The following is a 22,444-nucleotide window of genomic DNA, read 5'->3' on the forward strand; positions in this document are numbered from 1 at the left end:
TAAGCCTTAATAACTGGAATGTCTGGACTTCAAGGGTACCACAGAATACTTCTTAAAGCAAAAGAAGTTATTTAGCTTAATTTTACTAACGGGTACAGGTTGTTAAAGTTAGTATATTTTATTTGTTCATAAAGTTATTCAAATGAGTAAGCCAAGTTATAAAGGATAAAACTGCATTTAGAGAACACCTTTATACACATTATCGCAATATTTATTTTCCTTCCTCGATTTAGCACTTTCATGTTTAAAAAGTCCTTTACTGATACAAGTTATAAAAACTTTTTGATAGATTCACACTAGTTCTGGAATTTTAGCCCATATCACTGGTACTCTTTCTTTGCTTTTATTTTGCACAATCATTGATATCTCTTTTTTATGGATCATACTTTCTCAATATCTATTTTTTGTGTTCAATTTATACAATATGAATTAAGTAATAGTGCCATTATTTAGAAAAATCTATGTAAATTTAGCATCAAACTAATGGGTTAAGTTTCAGAATAGTTTAGACTAAACTTTGCTAAAAAGACTATTTATTATTGTTATTTATCTTCAAGTTCTAAAAAACCCTTAATAAAAAGTCTCGTTCGCACGCCCCTTTGGGATTAAATTTAAAAAAAAAACACCAAAATATTGACAAAAAATATATATTAATAGTTCAACGTCTTTAAAAGTTGACCTTTAAAAAAAAAACATAAAAGTCTATTAAGTAGAAACAGCCTATTTCTCCCCTCGAGAGATCAGATAGATAAATTATAATAACAGTGTGGTACTAATATTCCCAAATAATACATATGAACTGCGTCCGAGTTCCTTAATCTCGCACCCTTAAGTTCCAAATGCTGGAACGACGTAATCCGACTGTAGGGCGAGCCACTGAACTGAACTTGAATTGGTTCAGCTGAACCCTTGCTCCCAAACTGGTTTGGACCTCGTTGAGCTGAATGCGGTCTAAATAACCACCGTGGATATCCAAGTAAGCGAGATTTTTTAAGCAGCGGAGGGTTCTACAAAAATCGTTAAAACTCTTTGAGTTTAAAATGTGGAAAATTTGCCATTGCATTAAAAAATCAAATTATTACTCACCAAAAGTAGGCAGTTTACAATAGACTAATTTAAAAACACACATGGAGTGAAAAAAATAACTTGAATTTGACGGGTCTTTGACAACAGCGCATCTATGAGGACACACAATTGTCACATAACAATAGGAAGTAGGATGGGGTATGGGAAACCTTTAATGTGCACAGCAGGATTGTCTATTAACTCTCTGTAAGACACATTTTTGGATTTGGACATTTGGCCTTTTTCAAAAATAATACTTTGAATATTGAAATAACTAGAATAATTAAACGGTTCGTTTTGTTCCCACCCGCAACCTACTGATGCTTCTAGTGTTTCAATATTCAAGATGAAAGAGGATGCTGTGTAAAAAAACAGGGTCTCTCAATAAAGTACTTAAAAGGATAGCAAAGAATATACTTACGCAAGCGACTCGTGCGATACCATGTAGCAACGAGAGAGTGCAATGAAAGTCAAATGCTTTAAAGTTGTTATGTGCTGTATGGACCGTTCAGTAATTACTGTACAGTCAGACAAATCAAGCTCTCTTAAATTTGGGCAGCATGCCACCAATGATTGCACATCTAAAAAAAGAATAAATATAACACAAATAAAAGCATAAATGATATTTTCCTTACTTCTGTCTAAAAGCAATTTTCTGCATCCTGCAACATTGAGTCTATCCATTGTTATCGGCAAGTTCTTGCACAAGTACTCAATGCAGTTGGAATTAAGGTAAGTCCAAGCCACATTCAGCTCCCTTATCCTATAATAATTTATTTGTTCCTAATAAATTAATTACATAATTATTCATCCCTTACAATTTGCAATTGGTGAGCAAATATTTCAATCCGTCCTCTTTGATCCCCGAGGCCATGGCCAAATTGACAACTTCAAGGCAAGTGTTAGCTGACAGGGCAAGTAGCACCTCATCGTTCAATCTGATATTCTCCAAACTGATCTTTTTTAATTTGCGGCACTTGTTGAACACCACAATCAAACTCTCACAGGAAATGGTCGACATGCTCAGATCCAAGTACATCAGTCTGCATTGAAAGTCTTCGCTTGCAGCTTTACAGTTGCCCAAGATGGGATTGTCAAGGATCTAAAAGAACATTTTTATGCTACCACACTAACAGAGGATTTAAATAATTGTATACTTACAGTGGACTTGGCCAGGCGCAAAACAATCACTTGCCTACTCAAAATCAATCCCAAGTCACCTTCATCCAAATGTTTGTTCGAAACATCCATGCGAGTCCAGAGAGTCTCATCATTGCTCAATCGATGGAATCTAGAGCAAGTGAGTGCGATGTCACGCAAGTTGCTTTTCGGTATCCAACGGAAGATCTGAAGAACCACCTCATCAGATAGAAGGTCAAAGTAATCTGGAATTAGATGGGGGTTAATGGGTGAAATGTTTCAAATATTAACAGCTTACTCATCTTGTCTTCTGGTTTTATAATTGGTTTGCTGGTCATTAAATTACTCCACTCTCCAACTGTTAATTTATCTAAAGATTCTTTGGTAAGCGCTGATTCTAATATAGAGAGCTGCAAAATAATCGTTGTCATAAAAAATTGTTTATCACTCTTATGGCATTGAAATATTGCAATTCAACCATATTCCAAGAAAATCACCTATATTTAATAAGCAAACAAACAAGAAATTAATCTATCAGATATTGGTATTTCTTATCAAGTTATTCGGCCATATAACGCTAATAGTTCTGAGTAAGCATTTACCATTGTTCGAAGCCTCTGGGTACAAGGTTAATGGTTTGCAATTAAATTATGAAAAAATTTTAGCTGACAAGGAGTTTTAAGAAGTTTTTGAAAAATGGTAAAATTATTAAATTTTAATTAAAAAAAAGACATTCACTATTCATTAACATGGTCCAAAATGACCTTTTTAAATATGTTTTATTAAATGGGAGCTTCCAAAGTTTTTTACAATTAAAGAACATTTAATATGAAGTGAATATTATTTTATAAACAAAAAGAACATTTACCTAAACTGTTAAACACCATTCAAAAAAATCACACGACAGTTTTAACACTAACCAAAATTCTTTATTTTACTTTCTTACTTTGAGGGTAAAATAAAGAGTTTTGGTTAGTGCTAAAACTGTCTTGTGATTTGAGTATCACACCAAAGGCTCCAACCATAGGACCATTCAATGGGTGATGTAAAATAATACACAATGGCACAACCCCTAATTTAAATACACCATTAATTACCAGATTGAAAATTTGGCACTTAAAAGCTGCACACACAAACAGACAACTTGCTAGCGTAACTGCTACTGGAGAATAACCAACTGCATAAACAGTTTTTAAAGGCAGGCCTGCATGTATGAACTCAAGTGGCGCCACATATTGGATCCATTTATAAATTTCCTACTTGCAATAATGAAATCTACATGATGATGGTTTTGCTATTATTATGGGCGAGAAGTTTAATGAAAATGCTCGGAAAACACAAAAATCACCTGCAGAACTCTTAGTATATTAACTATCCCTTCTCTCTATATATATTTAAAAAACTTACTATGTATTTCTCTATAAAAAAAGTCAGGGTTATGCAGAGGTTCCCACTTACCAATATTTGACGAGGTGTAATAGTGGTTCAGAATATTGGGTTAAGTTTTTCACTAGAATACCTTTAGAGACGCAGAACCTGCATCTTTTTAGTTAAAAAAAAATTAAAGAAGTGCTAGTTTAGGAATCCTTTTATTCATGTGAAGAATTTTTGAATTACAATTTTTAACTTTTATATACCTTTACTTTCAACAACACAATTTTAAATAGTATAGACAAATTTCCTATTGTACTTTGTATCTTTTGTATTCTGACTTCTTTGTGCATTTACATTAATAAAGAATCTGAATTTGATCAATCTGTGAAACTCTGATATTCATAAACAAATCGATAAGCCACAGGACACAGGCAGTTAAGGTTAATAAACAGCAAAGTTCACACTTTTTCTTGATGACACAACTGTCTCATCTACTGTGGAGACTGAAGAGGCTGCTATGGAGGTTTTGTCAAGGTTGCAGGAGAGGACTGACTACTGGTTTGCAATCAATGAATTACATTTGAATGGTATTCATGTATTCTATAGCAAAATTCAATCTCTGTTGGTCTCAGAGTTCACTGAGCTATAGAGATACACGAATGTTACCACCTTTCGCTGAATTTATAAGTTACCACATGGGCAAGCCTGAATCAAGAACCATCAAGATACAGAAAAATTGTAATGTAGCTGTACAAAGATATGTTTATTAATAATTACATACCTATTTTCACAATAAACTTACATCAAAGTACCTGAACTAACACAAATTTAAGTTTTCCACCTATAGTCAAAGTACTGACAGTCTAAACTTGTCAAATTGAAATCCCAACAAAAAAATGTGAATTTAAGATAATATAACTGGAAAAACTTACTTACCAAAAGGGATTAAACAAAATAATGCTGCTTGTTAAAAAAAAATCTTCTAAAAAAAAAAACAAACTGTAGAACTATCAACGCTTACCTGCTTGTCTCTTGAAATAGGAGTCATAGAAACACAAGAAACATCAACATCAACATTTTTGTTGAAAATGGTGTCTTCATCAAGTGCCAAATTGTCAGGTACACAATCTAGTCTGCCGATTCCACGATCATGCTCGTCGTGAAGGATAACTTCCCCTTTGGTTAAGATCCAGGGAGCCCAAGAGCCTCCCTTGCCCTCACCATCATCAAGTCTAGCACGTTTGCTGAAAATATTTGTGGAGTTTTATTACCATTTTATATGAGAAAATGGTATACTACCTTGCAGGAGCCTCATCTGTATTCACGTCTACGGATTTTAAAACTTGTTGAGCCATTCCTTTCTCTTATTTTTAACCACTTTTATTAAACTCTTTAATAATCCGTTTTTACATCCCAAAATTTCCCTCCAAAACCCCCGGCTAAATCTACATGCAACCTCCAAACAAATCGCTGAACGAATGATCGAATAGACCGTCGAAAATCAGCTGTGTTTGCAGAAAAACAAACTGTCCTAACCCAGTGGGTCAGTGCTTATCCCTGTCTTTTGTATAAGAATAGAGAAAGATACCGAGAAATTGGATCAGGTGCATCAATCAGGCAAATAAAAAAAATCCCCATGTTCCTTGAGTGCTAGCACGTCTCTCTGTTTTTATCTCTTTTGCTTGCTTGCAAAAGAGAAGGACAGAAAACTATATTAACATTCAATTAAGGTTAGTACAGCCATTTTAAAACTGTTAACTACAGCCTGTAAGTTAAAGGCTATACAGGGTTTCTAGAATTGTTGCTCTTTCTCTCTCTTTTGTTGCCTCTACAATATAAAAGATTGTGGTTATGTTCAAAAGGGGCAACACTGGAGAGTATCAGTTTTTACTAAAGTATATTGAGTAGTTTCAGTTTATTGGGACATAATTGGATTTAATAAAATAATGAAACAGAGGGTATTATTTATTTATATATATATTCCTTAACATAAATAAAAACTGGCAACGCTGGAATGTCAGCTTGAAGTTTCATGTTGAAAGTGTATTTAGATTTTATATCCTTTTATTGTTTAACCATTATAATTTCCCTTAAAAGTTTTAGAAAAATAAATTCCACCTTTAAAAACTGGTAAGATTAAGACTTTCCAACAGATTTAGATTATTCAAAATTTGATTTTGAAAACTCACTTCCGTTCTGCACAGGAAAAGGAAATAACTTTCCATCCAAGATGGTGGATTGTGCTTTTCCTGTGACCTCAAAAACATTCTCGAGTTATAACCAAACTTTTTCGAAAATGTAAATATAAACAAACGGATGGTATGCAGTCCTTTTTTCTATGTTTTAGGTCATGATAAAGGTCTTAAAAGAAGCCACAAAACCCATAAGTGTGTTTTTAACTACACAGTCTTTAGTTAAAGATAAAACTTCTGAAAATATCAGTTCAGTAAGCATTCAGTCTAAAAACAGTGAAAATTCCATTATTTGATAAATACCTCTTTCAGATTCTTCCAGTAACACTTAACAGCACCGATTCAACAGTAGCAGCCTCATATCATTTCAATGAATTGGGAAAAAATTTATTGCAAGCAGCCGCAGATGGTGATTTGAATGAAGTAAATGAACTTTTAAGTAATGGGTGTCCTTTCATCGCTGACTGGGTAAGCTCCTTTTACTATTGTTAAAGTTAAAATAAGCTTTACTGCTTAGAAATACAAAATGTTTATAACAAAGCTATCATTGAAATATTGGTACTCTGGGTACCAAACAAATTTCTTAATATACTTACATCTAGTAGAAAAGCATTAACATAAAACTAGGTAAATTTATGCAATAATGAAATAACCAGACAAGATAGAAGAAAAAGAGATGAAGCATTAGATATCACAAGTTTTTTTGATGAAAGTGAATCAATGTTTTAGAGATCTGTACTCAATTTAGGTAGCCAGGTACAAACAATGTCAACTTCTTATCCTAACTATTCATCAGAATTTCATGAGATAAAATAGAGTTTTTCAAGCATATGGAAAGTAGTGTCTTGTACAATTTAAATCCAAATTGGGGCTAGTTTAGAAATTGTTTTTTTTTACCCTCTTGTTAAGTAGTTTTTCCCTAATCCTATTGTATATTTTAGTTGGGAGTAACTCCACTACACCTTGCTGCGCAGCATAATCAGTATGAAATATGTGTGGCTTTACTTAAAGGAGGCATAACAAAGGATGCCAGAAACAAGGTTGATAGATCGCCCTTGCATTTAGCTGTTTATGAGGGACATTTTAGAATAGTTGAATTGCTACTGGAACATGGGGTGGAAGTTGACTGTGTTGATATGGTAACATTGATTTTTGTATACAGTGCATTTTTTTTATTTTGGGTCATAGGGTTTTACGTGTAATATTTTCAACCCCATGTCAGAACCTGTTCTATTTTATCGATAGGATTGAAACTAGGAACAAGTGAAGTTTAAGTTAACAGACTTTAAAAAATCCCATTATTTTGCAAAAAAATTTGCGAGAAACCAATAATAACTATATATAAATTATAATTAAGGTTAATGAAGGTTACGACGTGCAGAAAAAGCAAACTTTTTCATCAGAAAAACGTATTTTAAATAGGTTTCTCGCAAATTTTTTTGCAAAATAATGGGATTTTTTAAAGTCAGTTAACTTAAACTTCACTTGTTCCAAGTTTCAATCCTATCGATTAAATAGAACAGGTTCTAATATGACCCTATGACCCAAGATAAAAAAATTGCACTGTATAAGATTGATTGTAATTGTAAAATTATAGCTTAATATGACTCCTCTCCATTGGGCAGTCCAAAACCAACATCCAGATATAGTGGAATTACTACTAAGACATAATGCAAGGATAGATATTAAAAATAAATTTGATCTTTCTCCTCTTGACATTGCTAAGCAAGTAGATAATATGGATATAACAGATCTGTTTCAAGGTAAATGCTTGCTTTTAAAGAGTTATAAATCATATATTAATTTATTTTAAAGGTTATGTAGAGAATCCAGAACCTGCCATACAGAACTTATCAGAAGAACTTCAAAGTATTGAGCAAAATGATCATTTTACACCCACGAATGACATGGACAGTGGTAAAAAATTGCAAATTTTTCATAGTCGTTTTAATTTTCTTAAAATTCTTTCAGATAACCTACTCAGACCTGTGATAATAGTTGATGAAAGCAATTTTATTAATCTACAACATTCACAGACTGAAGTTGTTAACAGTGAGGATAGCAATAACGGTAGGATTTATTTCTTTCTCCCATATTTTGGAAACTACTGGATATAACCCATAGTCCTTTAATTACATCCAAATATTTCTTTACATGTTCAGTGGGTATGTGCAGTAGTTTCTGAGTTATGGCTGATAGCCACCCTAATATAGAAACATCTTATATCACACTGTGTTTTTGTAGAATCTTATTTAATTAGTATATGTGATAATGACGAAAACTACACTCAGGCTAGTTCAAAAGGTGACAAAAAAACTCTCATTTATTACTAAGACCATAAAAATAATTTTTAATATTCTTTTAGACCCAGTGATCATAAACTTGGCTAAAGATATAAATGAAGAACTGCCTCAGATTAGTGAAAAAAGTGAGTACTTTATCTCCTCATAAAAACATTTTTTAAATACGTCTTTTTTAAGGTGGAAGTATCCCTTTATCAAACCTAAAATTACTTCAATCAACGGATGAAGATAGTGATAATAATTTCTCAGCAATGCAACTGTTACAAGAGCATGGAATTACCATGATACCCAATGATGGCGAGGACAGTAGCATTTTGAATGCCGTTATGGAAAATGGGCATTCTGTAGTATTAACAGGTATATTTTATGAAACAAATAATTGATTGGTTTTTAAGAAAAATTGTTTTAGACATTGGAAAGGAAGTTTTAAATACAGTGAAACAACAAGAAGCAAACCAGGAGTCTTCAGTTGCATTGAGTGAGCCTGAACCAAATACAGTGATAACAATCTCTCCAGAGCAATTTCTGTCGATGACTACAGAAGCACAAACTACTGTGACTCCAGCACCTGTTAATTTTGCGCTGCCTAATAAGCCTATAAAACGAATTATTATGAAGAAAAATCGTCTTACACCTTATGGGAACAACTTGAAAGTGGTATGTTTTTTTCTAATAGTCGATTCATTGTTTATTAATGTATTTTTCTAGGTGCATAAAACTAATCTCAGCTTAGATGGGGCTTTAAAGGAACTAGAAGAAGCCAAGAAAACGATTGAGGAATATAAGACAAAGTTGGAATTAAAAGAAATGGAATTGGAACGGTACAAAAAAAGGATACATGTATTATTAGTGGATTCTTCCAAATAATGAATGGATTTCACTTTGTTTTTATTTATTTTATATACATAGGTTTATGTAACCTTAGGATATCAGACTTTGCTTTTTTTCTGTAAACATCATAAAACTGGGGTGACTGCCAGCTTTTGGATGTTTTCTTATCAATAACTTTATACATATGTTCAAGCCAATATTTAAATTACTTACTACATACTAATGTGCCCTCTAAGAGGTCTTTTAGTAGTTTTCTATATCTGGTGTTCTAGGGTAGAAATTTTGGATCAAATTGTTTTTTTTTTTCTTTTTATTATTCAAGTTATTGGAGTGGAATCAGTTTGTTTTTTATAACCTTTGTTACCATGTTAGGCTGTTGAGGTCCAGCCTTATTGCTAGAATTTTAATTTTACGTTACTATGACCGTACCTATTAATTTAATTAAGTTCACATCTTGAATATGGTGGTAATTAAAGGTATGGCTCATTGAGCAAAGCTTTAAATAATTATATGGGGCCAATTAGTACCTTAGTTTACAGGTTATTGCCTAGTACTTTATATCTCATAGTTGCTTGCCATAGCATTGACCTTTTTTTGATAATGGAAAAACGGTTTTAGCAGGACTAATTGGTCACCTTATAGTTATCTTTTAGAATAAGCTTATTTTTATAAAAGACTTTTTTTAATAAAATGTATAAAAAGTTGAAAATGTCTTTTCATTTTAAAATATTGGATGATTTTGCATAAAACCTGAATAAAAATCTCATTTATAAAAAGTAATCTATTTAAAATAGCAACGTGTTACAATCAACTAGCAATAAAGACGAATCTAAACAATAATAAATGCTTTATATAGGATAATACACAATTAAATAAAATTTTCATATTATAATCAACAAGTTAATATACAATAAATAAACATATTTAGCAAAAACCCTGGAAATTATGACATTGCTTTAAAAGGGGTTAATACGTCAAATATCGTCAGTCACAACTAGCAAGGTTCTAAGGGCCTTGTAGATCAATAAAATGATTTATTTAATCACACGGATTGGGAATGTAGCATTTCGGTTTACAACCCTTTGTATTAATTTGTCTCCCAAGTCTTTTGAAACTTCATGCCAAACACATTTTCCTATAATTGGCACCTCTTCTAATGGTGATTTAAAAGATACTAAGAGTGTTAAGCATGCACCATCTTGACCGTTACGAGGATCATGTTCCACCTAAAACAGGGATAATAAATATCGACACTTAATAAAATAAATAAACAATCCTTACAGATAATAAGCCGTGGGGTTTATGCACCGGCACTTCAGCACCAAACAAATCAACCATAAACTTCCTCAATGTGGAATGGAAACTTTTTCCAGGATTGATTTGACAGCAGGGTAGATGCCAAGATGTCCTCTCACTTAACAAAATATGAGTTCTGTTAGTTGCTTTTTTCTTAATTACTATTACAACTCTTAAGAATATTTGAGGGTACGCTCTTAGTGAGGGTAGCTGATCAAGGTGCCAGGTGGGATCTTTTATTTTACGGGCATGGGCATAGGCTCTAAAATATACAGTCTTCATTTATATATATGTCATAGTTCATAATATTACCTAGTTCTTTCAATAAGCTCTAATATATCAGTTGCCCTTAAAGTCAGTTCATCCATGTTAGAAACCCATTTGGCTTGAAGTGATTCCTTGTCTGCTTGTGCCGGTGTTTTTAGTGTGCCCCCAATTTGTTTTCCAGTAAGAATAAATCTGAAATAAATAAATGACAATGTTGACATCAAGTTTATGATTGAAGAGTTTACCTAATCCACATTCCCCCAGCACATTCAACCATAATTAATGTGGTGCATTCAATTTCTAAACCAGTTTCCTCAAGAACCTCTCGTTTACATGCCTCAACAATTGTTTCACCTTTTTCCATTCTGCCTGCAGGTAGGTACCTAATAAGAAAATAACAATGCTTATAACTCAACTCAAAAATGCTTTATTGTCAATATAAACATAGAAGTTGTAGACAAAGCCAATAGACTGTACATTAAATGAATAAAAACGAGAAACTAATTTAAAATAAAATAAAATTATATAAAACTTAAATGCTATTCATTAAAAAATTCACTTAAACTATAGTACGCTTTACTAGCAAGAAATATTTTCGTCCTTGTACGTAGGCTTTTTTCAGTCTTAAGTTGTCTTATTTTTAGTTAAAGTTTATTAAACAGCTTTCTACCTCCATATATGACAGAGCTACGGACAAGTTCAAAATGAGGAATGGGTAGCCTCAACAAATAATTTTGTCGCGTATTATAGCGGCTTCCTAAGTGAAGTTCCTGTTTATATTTTCTAAAAACTAAGCAAACTGTTTCCAAAATAAAAATACAACACAGGGTTAAAATATTATGACTTACAAAAAGCGGGCGACATGAGTCACGAGGCTTGGCCCCACATAGATATCTAATGGCCCTTTTCTAGAGTACAAACACTGAACTAAAAAGTGAATTTGAACATGAACCCCAAAAGCAAATTCCATATCGAAGGTGCGACTCGATAATCGCGAAGTATGCAGATCTGGCGATGGAGAAATTAAGACTGGTGGCAATAACCCTTAAGGCGTAGCAGCCTGATGAGACTTTTCTACATAAATTCACAATATGGTCTTCAAATTTAAGGAACTTGTCTATGGGAAGACCCATAAACTTACTGGATGGTGGCATGGTGATGGCTTCATTATTTAAACATATATCATTTGTATTACATTTAAAATTAAGGATATTTGTTTTGGAAACATTAAATGTCAAAAAATTTGCATCAAACCAGTCTTTTATTTTTAACAAATCTGCACGTATATTGGCCTCCATTTGAGAAACATCAGAGTCGTGCCAGAGGATGGTGGTATCATCGGCACACCAGTTACCTGCAGTTGTGGCAGATCGTTCACATAAATGAGAAAAATTAAAAGACCAAGTACTGATCCTTGCGGAACACCCACATTTATATTAAGTTTCTTAGAGATACCACCATTAAATTTGACAGCCTGGACACGATTTGATAAGTAGGAACGAAACCACTCAGGGGCAGTTCCTCTGAAACCATAGAGCTCCAGTTTCATCAGCAGCACTCTGTGACTCATAAAGTCGAATGCCTTGGGCAAGTTACAGAATACCGCTGCTGCAACTTCACCAACATTGAGTCGGTTGTACAGGTGCTCTAGAAAGCTAAAGATAGCATAATTTGTGCTCACAGACTCACGAAAGCCAAACTGCTGAAGACTTAATAGGCCAAACCTATTTAAAAATGAAACCATCCTCACCTTAACGAGCCGTTCCACTATCTTGGCTAAAGTAGGCAATAACGCTATAGGTCTAAAGTTAGAAGGACAGTCGCGATCGCCACCCTTGTAAAGAGGAACAATCATTGCTCTTTTTAAGCACTCTGGGAAAACTCCAGACATAAATGAAAAGTTAATTGACTCGGCCAAGACTTGCAAAGCAACAACAGGTAAAGCAGAACATATTTTAAGAGAAAGCCCATCCCAACCTGATGAACTCTTATTCTTAATATTAACCATTAACTGTTTAAGCTCTTCTACACTTGTGGGGGCAATAAAGAAAGATTCGGCTACTACCACATTGCTGAGATAGCTCCTGCGATCTATTTTTTGTGAGAGATTGGCTGCAAGGTTACTAGCAATATCACAGTAGAAGGAATTGAGGACATTGGAATCTAAGGTACTTGGAATAACCAAGACATTATTTTTGCCCCTTAGCTCATTTAAAATCTTCCAAGACTCTTTTGCTCTGTTGGAGGAATTATTTATCCTCCTTTGAAAGTAGGTCCACTTAGCCATTTTGATTGAGTTTCTGTAAATTTTGCGGTATCTGTTATAATAATTTTAAAATAATGTAAAAAAGAGAATGCATATTTTTCCCAGATACTCATAAACCCTTAGTATACCAAGGTTTTCTATTTCGTTTCTTAATATTGACAACAGGAAAAGCAGTGTTAAAATTGTTTAATACTATTTGATGAACGTTATGCAGTGGGTTAACAGTAGTCAATACATTATTCCAACTTGACATATTGCAAAGCAAGGAAAATTTGCGGAAATTAGCTTAATATTAATCCAAATATTCTTTGGGATCCCTGCAGAAGTTTTTTTTTAGAGGCATTCTGTTAGTGGTTCTCTACCTAGACAAAGCATTAAATACTTAAGACCAGAAATAGCCACTAGTAGTGATCACATACCGTCCAATATTTATAGAGAATGTTCAGATATTTTATGTCCATTTCCTGAAATATAGAAGTTTGTGACTCCAATATTTAAATCATGAGATGCATCTTTAATTAACAATTATCAACCAATAATTGCAAAAAACATACCAAGATATCTTGAACACCTTTATAAATAAGTTTGCCCCACAGTAATATGGTTTTGAATATCACCAATTTTCATCTTCTAACAGAGGCAATTGCTAAGCTTATTAATAATAAGAAACAGTTGGATGTGATCATTACAGATTGTGCAAAGGCTTTTGATAAAGTAACCATGGTGTACTAAATTGGGTAATATTTTACACAGCAATAACTGGAGTGCTGCAGGGCAGTAACATTGCTCCATTACTGTTTGTAATCTTCAAGTTTAATTACATGATTGATAATTCTTCATTGAACAGAAGAAATGAATGTAGGGATATTACAGTCGCACTTATCAGCATTATGAAACCATACTACATATATTCATATAACAAAATTTGAATAAGTCTGGCCCTTAATATGTTAGACATACCATTTCCCAGCACAGCTCTGTTTTGCTTCTTGCATCATTAAGACATCACCATGTTCATTCAAAATGACACAAGCAACAATATAGTTAATAGTTTCCCCAACGATTGGCTTATAATTGGGGTCAATCCTAGGTTGTATTCCTTGCGACTCCAGAGCTTCATTTTGGTCTTCTAATGTAAAATCGCAAATTTCTGCTTCTTCGCCCACTAGTGCTTCCCCATTAAGCACCTTAAGTAGACTTGTTTCTACACTATCTGGCATCGTGATACTTTTAAAAATTTAAATAAATAACTTGACCGGAATGCGGAAGGTCTCGGAAGATTGTGACCCCTAGAAAGAAGTACAAACTGACCTGTTATGTTATGCTATTGGTAATATGCCTAAGGTGCAACGCATTCCAATGGAATTCTTGTTGCTCCGTGGGTATTAACACATAAATTTTAATTAAGAAAAATGCCAGCAGCAAGGCTTCTAGTAAGTGAAAGTTTATAACTGTTTATTATTGACAAACTAGTAAGAATGTAAATAAATAATAAAGTTGGGTTATGTTTCTTCTTCTTCTTCGTCTACATGAACATTCTGGTCTGAACTGCTAAAGCTATGTATAACCCCAGCAAATAATTCACACAAACCTTCCATAGTTGTCAGATTGTGTGTTAAAAGGAAAAACTTTTTTTTACGAAAATTTGGCCAAAAAAATTGGTGCGGGCTAAAATAATTGTGCGGGGAGTACACCTGTAAGAAGTACTACTTAATATATTTTTTTACAAAGGATGGGAGAGCTTAAGCTCGGCAAGTAGGCCTATAAATCTTTTCCTTGATTAACTTCCCTCTCAATCCAGACTGGGAGCTCTAATAGCCCAAGAAAATCATTAAAAGGTGCCGTAGGGGATATTATTAACCCCATTGTAATCACCCTATTAATCCCATTTTACTATACAGAAAAAAAACAACCTCTACAGCCTCAAGACTTAACCCCTCTTTCTAAGGAAGTTATTGAGAAGAGTAAGAATATTAGAGCTAGGCGGGAAAATTTAGCGAACCCACGCTCCATTGATTCTTCCGCGAAATAATAGTTTTTTTTTTTGTCGAAATTGATTTAGTGATAATTAAGAAAGTTCCAGGTTTATTTAATATTAGAAGACGTAAGTATTCAAAATATTAAGCAAGCAATACAGGTGACTCACACTTTATACAAGAACGGAAAAAAGGAGTTATTGTATACAGTTCAATTATTTATTAATACCCCATTTATTAAGTTGGACCTTTATTAAGACCTATACTGGCCTATGGGAATCACTGCAATAAATAATAATGATTTTGTAATTAATTGACGGTCGATATTGGTTTATAAACAATCGCTGCAATTTATAATTAATTTTTAATTTAACAAATCTTTATTCAATATTGCATAGTCTAAAACACAAAAAATGTTTTATTTATTTTGATAAGTGTATTTTTGAATACTATGATGAATTCTACACATTTCAGATAGAACAATCTTGAACTGTTTTCGAAAACTGAATCTTCAACTGAATAAGCTTAAATAAAAAAAGGAATTTCTAGTTTCAAAATGTCAAGCCCTCTGTATATATATTGCTATGCAATACCGAGAAACATAAAATAAATATTAAGCTATATTATAGTTTTATCTAATATCCATTAAATGTTATGGACATATAGCTGCCATAAGCCATTTAATAGTTGATTATTCAGTTGAATAGTTGTATTATATTGTGAATATTTTAAAGGGGTGAGCTTGTATTCAATTAATTTAATATAAAGTTCCCTCACACTGTAACTAAATAATCCTAACTTCTTATTCAATTTACCTCGTATTTTTTGACGTTCCAAGTATCTTATCAGACATGAAAAACCAGGCCAGTATTTACGTATTTTTTAAAAATATTTTAGTATACACAGAAAAAACTGTTTTTTTTATTTCTGTATGCCTGAAAAACAGATAGGACACAACAGTATAGTAAACACATACTAAGCTGAAAAATTCAAAAAATTAATACCAATGATTATAAATATTGATGAACCGACTCTTGAAAATGTTGTCGGTTAGTCGCACTAAGTACAGTTAATTTTGTTTCAGGACGAATTAAGGATGAATAATTTAATTAATAAGGATTCACTAGCGTACGTAAGTATTTTTTTAAAGTATAATTTATTCATAAAAAAATCACATATTCGATGAATTTTAGGTCGAAAATCAGAGTTGGGAAAATATCAAGGAGTACCTCGAAAGTTTTAAAGAAGTGACCCGCCAAAGAGAGAAAAACCTTATTCCATTTTACCATAACGCTCCACAGGTTTTTACATCCATTAAAACACATCAAAAAAATTTAAAAATTATATTTTCAGCTTGCATACAGATCAGGCATAGTACGCTACCTAAAAAAAGTATGCACAGACAAACAGTTCAGTCATTGTTGCCTCCACCTCGCAGTATATTTAGTAGATATTTTCATGGATTCGCATAATATTGTACCGCAAAAGATCCTTGTAATGACCAACGTGTGTCTTCTACTAGCAGGTAAGACAAGTATCAAGTCAAATCAAATATGCTTCAGTATTAAAGTTCTGTAAAAATTTGGGTATTTTAAAATTAAACTTACGTGAGTATTGACAATGCAATTCATTCAGCCAGTTCCACCATGTATACAGCAAGAGATTGAGAGTACCATGAAACAAAAATGTTTACGATTTACTGTACTGACCCATCTAATAAAGATTAAGTTTACTCACCGGGAAACCTCGGTCCCCTTGATTCAGTCAATATAGTTACTTTATGTTTGCTTATAATTTACATATATATCTTCTATCTTCGACGACTAGCTAGTGTCCCCTAAAATAGTTAAGGCTACCCCAGACGCTCCACTGCCGCTAAGCAGTAAGCATCTCAACACTCGGAAACTAAGATAACATATACCGAGATCTTAGAATCCAAATGTGTCAATCGAGAAGACAAGTGAGGGCCTTCTATAACTCACAAGGCCAACTCGAAGAAACTGCGCGCTCAGAGGGCATTCCTGGGCGAATACCTCGCTAAACAGCGACAAACTCTGGTATACAGAGTATGGACTTATACAACAACAATATAAAATATTACTCACATGTCGACATGATTAACCTGTGCACAAAACAATCACAACCATTCTAATATCCACCACACTACACCTGGTCCACTATGGCCACTCATGGCTCTTTATAAGCCGAAGTGCTAGCACTCACTGCCTCTTTTACTTTTTTTGGGTCTCTCTCAATCTCTGCTTACATTAATATTTATGTTTAGGGTATAGATTTTCAAGGATGTATGATTGAGACACTTTTAAACGAACACAGGGTGTTTATAAAATATACGTTTATTAAATATATTAAATTACTTTAGGATATTTTACAGTTCTTATCTAGATTAAACTAAAAATTAAAGACCTTAAAAGGTAAATGTGATCAAGAACTACAGACAATACAGAACATCTAACACTGCAAGTATAGGCTATTGCTTCACTATCAACAAGTTTTAGTTAACAAGTAATGATGACAAAATGCTATTTCGAAAATTTCAATACTTCATAAAAAAAAAATTCAAAGCCACAAGCAACCTAAGTCTCATTAATCATGAATCTACTCATTTTTGTGGACACTTTATTAAAACATCAGTTTTTCCTCCTTGTTAAAATTATGGTTGTTTTAATATCCGGTGGTAGCAAATTGTATAGTCAATAAAATGTAAATATGTGGACCTATAGGGTGTCGAAATGTCAACAAACCTTAGATCTAGTTAGGTGAAAATGATTTCACGTTTAATGATTCGTTAATAAAATGTATTACGTATCAAAATCTACTAAAGATGTTAAAATAAAAACCTCAGAAGTCGAGAACATTCTTGGCTTATACCACTTTTGCATCATGCACCTGGGCACTTTTAGGAATAGGAAGTACCCTACTTTATATGTTTGTTTTATGGAATACTTTTTATTCAATTCGTTACAGATTATTCTTGTGTATAAGTTGGATGACAATTTTTTACTAAGAAGTTCAATATGATGTTCAAATTTTAATTTATTATCAATTTGTAGTGCTAGAGTGCCCTTAAAAGACAACCTTTGCTTTGGAAATATCGAGACTAAGTTTATTAGAGTCCCACCAATTTTTTAATTAGCTGGAGGTTCATCAAAGATTCCTCATCTCTGTTATTTCGCAAGACAGGAGCATCATCTGCAAACATAGTAATAAATTTTCCAGACATATTCGAATCCATGATGCAACAAAAATAAAATAGTAACATACTGGGTTGAAGAGTGAACCTATAAAGTTCATTCCACAATAAAATGTAAAACATATTTAACCTCTAAAATGCATTTCGGCTATTGTAATGGCTATCATTAGATACAGAAATATAAAATACAGATCACAAGTCTTATTGATTATACCCTATTATTTAAATATGACCCTTCAACCTCTGAATCCACAAATCTTTAACCCTGTGATTCACACAATCAAATGCTTTTGTTGGGTCATAGGGCAGTGCCGCTGTAAAACCCTCTGATCATTTTTCTGTAGTTAAAGCTTCTCCAAGAAATTAAAAATAGCATTATTAGTAGATTTGTTTTCTAGGAACCTAAATGAACTATGCTGAACACTTTATTTTTCAATAAAAAATGCAAAACCTGCTTTTTAATTAGCATTTCCATAATTTTGAGAAAGAATTGGCAGCAGAGCAATAGGTTGAGGGACGTTCTTCATTCCCTCCCTTAATAATCGTGTGTTTAAAGGCAATTATATTAATTGGGAAAATGGAATGTTTTAGGAACCTACGGAGTCAAAAACAATTTAAAACTTGTCACATTGTATGTTCCTAGAGCAATTTTCAGCTAAACTAGAATAGTACGTAATAAGATCATTAGCAATCAATTTAATCCCCAACAAATACTAATGCTATAGTTTCAGTTGTATTATAGAAATATTGTTGACAAGAACCTCAAATTATTTTCATATATTTAATAAAGCCAAACATATTTTAGTAAAATTCGAGGAACACGTCAGACAAGTTCCCAAAATATCCGAGCTAAACGCCATAGTGCAAAACCGTTACACAGTAAAAGAGCATAAATTTTGGGAAATTGTCATCCTTAACTTCTTCTGCTGGTACATCCGGTATCCGACTGCTGCTCACTACGCCCACTACTTTATGCAGGTGTCAGTGACGGCTGAGGAATTACGCAACAGGAGCGAGACTGTGCGCTCTATGGTTTTCACGCTTAATGAAAAGGTCTTGGAATACCTTGATCAAGTTATTGAAAGTAAGTCTGAAGTAAGTCATAACAATATGAATTCATACAATCAATTTTTCAGGCGTCCACTACATGCAAGACTTCAGACCTTCCCTTCTTGCCGCGGCAATTATATCAGCCAGTAGAATTGAGTGTGGCTTACCACCCTGGACGGATTATTTATCTGAAATAACAGATTATAAAATAGATGATATCCAGGCCCTTTTATGTACCTTAAGTGTAAACAAGTATGTGTATAGCACCATTTACAATTATTTTTTTATTAAACACACATTTTTAGGTACAGTCAGAGAGTGGAGCCGATGCTCCCTTACTCAAGTTTCATTTGTACTTTCAAGAATAATTACTGTGAAACTTGCAAAATTGTGAGCTGTCCCAAGTGTTTTTTCCTCAGGAAAACATAAATTTAGTTTTACTTCCAAAGCTTCTGTATATATTTCTCTATCTTCTGATCATATTTAATAATACTCTTAGTAGTGAGCCTAATATTATACAAGAAAAAAACGAACAAAATAAGTTATTTTTGTATCCTTTTTTTCTACCTTTGGTGCTTTCATGTAAAAAAAACATTAGAAGTTCTATAATTTATTAATAAAGTTTTTTTGTTACAAAAGTGTTTAAATCTTTTATTGTGCTATAAAAAATAAAATACAATATTTTCGATATGTCATTTATTATAAACAAGAAAATTTCCCTATATACATTAGTTTACATAGCATAATACAAGTCGTAACGTCAGTCAAAAATTGCAAAGAACTGATTTCACTTTAATAGAGAAATAATAGTGATTTAGCTACACTTCTGTGATGAGCATTTTAAAATATCACAAATTCCATATAAATGTGGCATTTATTGAAAATTACTAATAGGACAATGTTTCATAACATTCTACGTTCCGTTTAATAAAATTGCACGATTTTCCTGTTAGAAAAATATTTGACTACTATTTGTAAATGCACTTCGATTAAAAAAACAATAAAATTGCAAAGTAAAATAAAAAAAAAGCGCCACCTCTCTTATAAAATTCTTATCACAGTCCTAAGTAGTACTTACAACCATTTTTATAATTAAACTTTAAGGTGATACTAAGCATTTTAAAGTTTAACTATAACCATGGCTTTTATATACGTTTAACCACTTAAAATAATAAATAAATTCTAACAGAAGCTTAGAAAAACAGGACCATCCTGTAAAGTCTTATAATACAAGGGTGCATAAACTAAAAGCATAACAATTATTATTTACGAAAGTTATTGCAGGGCTGATGAACATAAGCAATTAACTCTAACCAAGACGTACAACCTATTGGAAACCAGTAATTAACACTTAATTAAAAAATAAATAAGCATACTCCTTTTGTTGCATACCATTATATTAAGCTTTAAAATAATTATTGACAAAACCATCAATTTGTAACTTTCACTATTCTTTAATAAGCACCGCAGAACAGCGGCCAGTGAAAGAGCCCACGCAATTATAATAATTGTTAAATGCATTTTTTATGAATAGAAAAACAGAAATGCAATAATTAATGATTAAAAAAAAATGAATCGTGGAATGCGCCGGTTTATATTTACAATAATGTGTATATTAAGAAAATATACATTTTCTAGTGGTTTTGCAGTCAGTGCATAAAGAGAGGGAGTCTCCTAAAGCATTTGTGTCTTTTTTAATAGAAGCACTTTTTATATAAAAGGTTTATGCCCTGACTGTAAAATATCAATATTAAGTCTATTATAATAGGGTATAGGTAGTAGATCTTTTTTCATTCATTCACATTTTACTTTAAAATAAATCTATAACAGTGCAACTGAGCTTTTCTCCAATATGCAATGCAATTGGATCAAATAAAAAAATAAAAATCTAGCTATACATTGATATTTATATCCAGTACCACTAAATTGAGTGGAGCAGCTTATGCTTAATGTTTAAGAGTTTTTTTTACTCTCAGACCACTTTGCCTATTATTTTGTTCCAAAGGACAAATTAGTAAGCAACTCCCTTTCCAGAGAATCACATTCAGCAAGATCCTCGCCGTTGGATCTGTAATAGCAACTAGAAGACGCCATGTTGCTGTCTATACTGTCGTAGAAGTCATTTCGTGCTGTCCAGAGGAACGTTGAGTTATTGGCTGTTTGAAAAGTGTGATTCTCAGATAAGGCGTTGGTTGATTGAATGGAGTTTTTCTCCATCAAGGAGTCTGGATATTCTACAGGCTCAGTTTTATATGAAGAGAGAATCCATGGAGATAGAGATTTTCCGGAGGGTGGTGTTGAGTTTTGAACCTAGAAGGAATTAGATTAATTTAATAAAGTGTATAGTTAAGTACTTTCAAAATGTTGTAAACAATGGAATATAGGGCAAATATATTTGGTAATCTAACATCCAAAATTACAGGTTATTAGCTTACATCACAGTATATACCGGTAGCATACGCGAGCTTCTCGAAGAATAATTTAATTGCAACATAAACCTCGTATAATAAACGGAATATTATTGCATAAATGAAAATAATGCGGTTATTTCAATATGTAGTTAATAGGCAACGTGCAATCAATGCTACTCTCCACTAAACTCTATATACTTACTTGCAATCCTTGTGGAGAAAATTTTGACTAATTTGACCCAAACAATGTCAGATTATAAGTTTACTTTTGGTGAAAATACAGTGCAGGCTTAGTTTATATAAAAAAGTTTCTAATGCATACATCTAACAACATAATTACTTCCAGTTTATTGTGATATAAAATGACAAAGAAACAATTTTTTTCATAATGGTTTATGTTTGTTTAATTGCATTTGGTTGCATGTCCTTTAATTTGCTGATTTTTGTCGATCGTTTACGGAAAAGGGAAAATTTTTATAGTAATTCCACTGCTTCGCTTAAGATTTAAACATCATATTTTGTAGAAAGTGTGAATCTGAATTGCCGTAATAAAATGGCTACCGTAAATTTATCTGCACATTAACAATCGGAGCGAAACCAAATTTGCACAACGGTAATTGCACATCAGTAGCGCACGGATTTGAGTAACACCGAGTGTTTTTTTTTTTATTTTAAACTTGGCGGATATAATATAGTTAGCAACGAGTTAATCTTTGAAAGAACCTTGAAGATTTGATCATAGAATACGCTCGTAAATTTCTTTTTTCGTATGATTCTAAATAAAACGATGTATTTAAAAAAATCCTATAATAAATAACCGCGAGCCTACATAATGGGCATAATGCGGAAATGCGGTTGACCAGCTCGCTTTCGAGTAGCATTTTATTAAATTGGGATACTTCCGTTTGTCCTATTGTTTAAAAAATACAAACATCCGGCTGTTTTTTTTTTCAAATAATAAAATTCCAGTATGCGCTTTTTATACCATAATTGCTAAATGGGCGTAGAAGTTGAGTAAAGGATAAAGTGATTTGCAAAAAAAAAACGTTTTTCCTTTAAATA

The 22,444-nt window shown here is 32.7% G+C and overlaps 5 protein-coding genes across 16 annotated transcripts in view; 2 read left to right on the plus strand and 3 right to left on the minus strand.

Moving 5' to 3' along the window:
• Positions 1-631: 631 nt before the first annotated feature.
• Positions 632-5,128, minus strand: LOC126748809 (S-phase kinase-associated protein 2). 4 transcript variants are annotated; one of them, XR_007664817.1, is made up of 9 exons: positions 4,879-5,128; positions 4,601-4,823; positions 2,504-2,615; positions 2,227-2,450; positions 1,884-2,167; positions 1,701-1,828; positions 1,487-1,646; positions 1,087-1,270; positions 859-1,007 (listed from the first exon to the last, which is right to left on the minus strand). XR_007664817.1 is itself a non-coding variant. In XM_050458279.1 (8 exons), the coding sequence occupies exons 1-8, from the start codon at positions 4,932-4,934 to the stop codon at positions 815-817; spliced, it is 1,380 nt and encodes a 459-aa protein (XP_050314236.1). In that variant the 5' UTR covers positions 4,935-5,121; the 3' UTR covers positions 632-814. The 4 variants fall into 4 exon arrangements, 2 of the variants coding, with proteins under 2 accessions (XP_050314236.1, XP_050314237.1); XR_007664818.1 differs by having other exon boundaries at positions 896-1,027; XM_050458279.1 differs by lacking the exon at positions 1,087-1,270 and having other exon boundaries at positions 632-1,007; positions 4,879-5,121.
• A 162-nt stretch (positions 5,129-5,290) lies between these two features.
• LOC126748808 (GA-binding protein subunit beta-1-like) lies at positions 5,291-9,614 on the plus strand. Of its 4 annotated transcripts, none has more exons than XM_050458277.1 (12): positions 5,291-5,309; positions 5,927-6,025; positions 6,084-6,239; positions 6,713-6,910; positions 7,369-7,534; positions 7,587-7,688; positions 7,743-7,841; positions 8,016-8,075; positions 8,137-8,199; positions 8,252-8,431; positions 8,484-8,731; positions 8,783-9,614. In XM_050458277.1, exons 2-12 carry the CDS (start codon positions 5,930-5,932, stop codon positions 8,939-8,941), a joined length of 1,527 nt encoding a protein of 508 aa, XP_050314234.1. In that variant the 5' UTR covers positions 5,291-5,309; positions 5,927-5,929; the 3' UTR covers positions 8,942-9,614. The 4 variants fall into 4 exon arrangements, with proteins under 4 accessions (XP_050314234.1, XP_050314232.1, XP_050314235.1 ...); XM_050458275.1 differs by lacking the exon at positions 5,291-5,309 and adding an exon at positions 5,417-5,537; XM_050458276.1 differs by lacking the exon at positions 5,291-5,309 and adding an exon at positions 5,604-5,709.
• A 57-nt stretch (positions 9,615-9,671) lies between these two features.
• LOC126748811 (8-oxo-dGDP phosphatase NUDT18) lies at positions 9,672-14,209 on the minus strand. 2 transcript variants are annotated; one of them, XM_050458282.1, is made up of 6 exons: positions 14,046-14,209; positions 13,695-13,961; positions 10,714-10,851; positions 10,514-10,660; positions 10,187-10,463; positions 9,672-10,131 (listed from the first exon to the last, which is right to left on the minus strand). In XM_050458282.1, exons 2-6 carry the CDS (start codon positions 13,952-13,954, stop codon positions 9,940-9,942), a joined length of 1,014 nt encoding a protein of 337 aa, XP_050314239.1. In that variant the 5' UTR covers positions 13,955-13,961; positions 14,046-14,209; the 3' UTR covers positions 9,672-9,939. The 2 variants fall into 2 exon arrangements, with proteins under 2 accessions (XP_050314239.1, XP_050314238.1); XM_050458281.1 differs by having other exon boundaries at positions 13,695-14,206.
• A 504-nt stretch (positions 14,210-14,713) lies between these two features.
• LOC126748748 (cyclin-J-like protein) lies at positions 14,714-19,612 on the plus strand. The gene is made up of 7 exons (XM_050458175.1): positions 14,714-14,838; positions 15,795-15,842; positions 15,904-16,011; positions 16,064-16,235; positions 18,727-19,005; positions 19,058-19,223; positions 19,277-19,612. The coding sequence occupies exons 2-7, from the start codon at positions 15,807-15,809 to the stop codon at positions 19,398-19,400; spliced, it is 885 nt and encodes a 294-aa protein (XP_050314132.1). The 5' UTR covers positions 14,714-14,838; positions 15,795-15,806; the 3' UTR covers positions 19,401-19,612.
• A 1,156-nt stretch (positions 19,613-20,768) lies between these two features.
• Positions 20,769-22,444, minus strand: part of LOC126748503 (uncharacterized) — a 53,550-nt gene continuing 51,874 nt past the window's right edge. For 4 of the 5 annotated variants that reach the window (XM_050457772.1, XM_050457773.1, XM_050457776.1 and 1 more), the window contains one exon: positions 20,769-21,281. In XM_050457772.1, coding sequence (XP_050313729.1) covers positions 20,961-21,281 — 321 coding nt within the window. In that variant the 3' untranslated portion in view covers positions 20,769-20,960. The remainder of the gene's footprint in view (positions 21,282-22,444) is intronic. The other variant, XM_050457777.1, reaches the window with a different exon arrangement.

This window comes from Anthonomus grandis, chromosome 22 (assembly GCF_022605725.1).
Source record: "Anthonomus grandis grandis chromosome 22, icAntGran1.3, whole genome shotgun sequence".
Taxonomy (NCBI): domain Eukaryota; kingdom Metazoa; phylum Arthropoda; class Insecta; order Coleoptera; family Curculionidae; genus Anthonomus; species Anthonomus grandis.

Bases quoted from the DNA above. Each gene is read 5' to 3' on its own strand.
- LOC126748811 (XM_050458282.1), bottom strand. From the start codon at position 13,954: ATGCCAGATAGTGTAGAAACAAGTCTACTTAAGGTGCTTAATGGGGAA. The intron at 10,661-10,713 runs GTAAACTCTTCA...TATTTATTTCAG, and splicing joins GCTGGGGGAATGTGGATTAG to ATTTATTCTTACTGGAAAAC. The intron at 10,464-10,513 runs GTAATATTATGA...TGTATATTTTAG, and splicing joins GAGCTTATTGAAAGAACTAG to AGCCTATGCCCATGCCCGTA.
- LOC126748748 (XM_050458175.1), top strand. From the start codon at position 15,807: ATGAATAATTTAATTAATAAGGATTCACTAGCGTAC. The intron at 16,236-18,726 runs GTAAGACAAGTA...AACATATTTTAG, and splicing joins CGTGTGTCTTCTACTAGCAG to TAAAATTCGAGGAACACGTC. The intron at 19,224-19,276 runs GTATGTGTATAG...ACACATTTTTAG, and splicing joins TGTACCTTAAGTGTAAACAA to GTACAGTCAGAGAGTGGAGC.
- LOC126748808 (XM_050458275.1), top strand. The intron at 6,026-6,083 runs GTAAGCATTCAG...TACCTCTTTCAG, and splicing joins CTTCTGAAAATATCAGTTCA to ATTCTTCCAGTAACACTTAA. The intron at 8,732-8,782 runs GTATGTTTTTTT...GTATTTTTCTAG, and splicing joins ATGGGAACAACTTGAAAGTG to GTGCATAAAACTAATCTCAG.
- LOC126748809 (XM_050458279.1), bottom strand. From the start codon at position 4,934: ATGGCTCAACAAGTTTTAAAATCCGTAGACGTGAATACAGATGAGGCT. The intron at 4,824-4,878 runs GTAGTATACCAT...AAATATTTTCAG, and splicing joins ACAGATGAGGCTCCTGCAAG to CAAACGTGCTAGACTTGATG. The intron at 1,647-1,700 runs GTAAGGAAAATA...TTCTTTTTTTAG, and splicing joins AAAATTGCTTTTAGACAGAA to ATGTGCAATCATTGGTGGCA.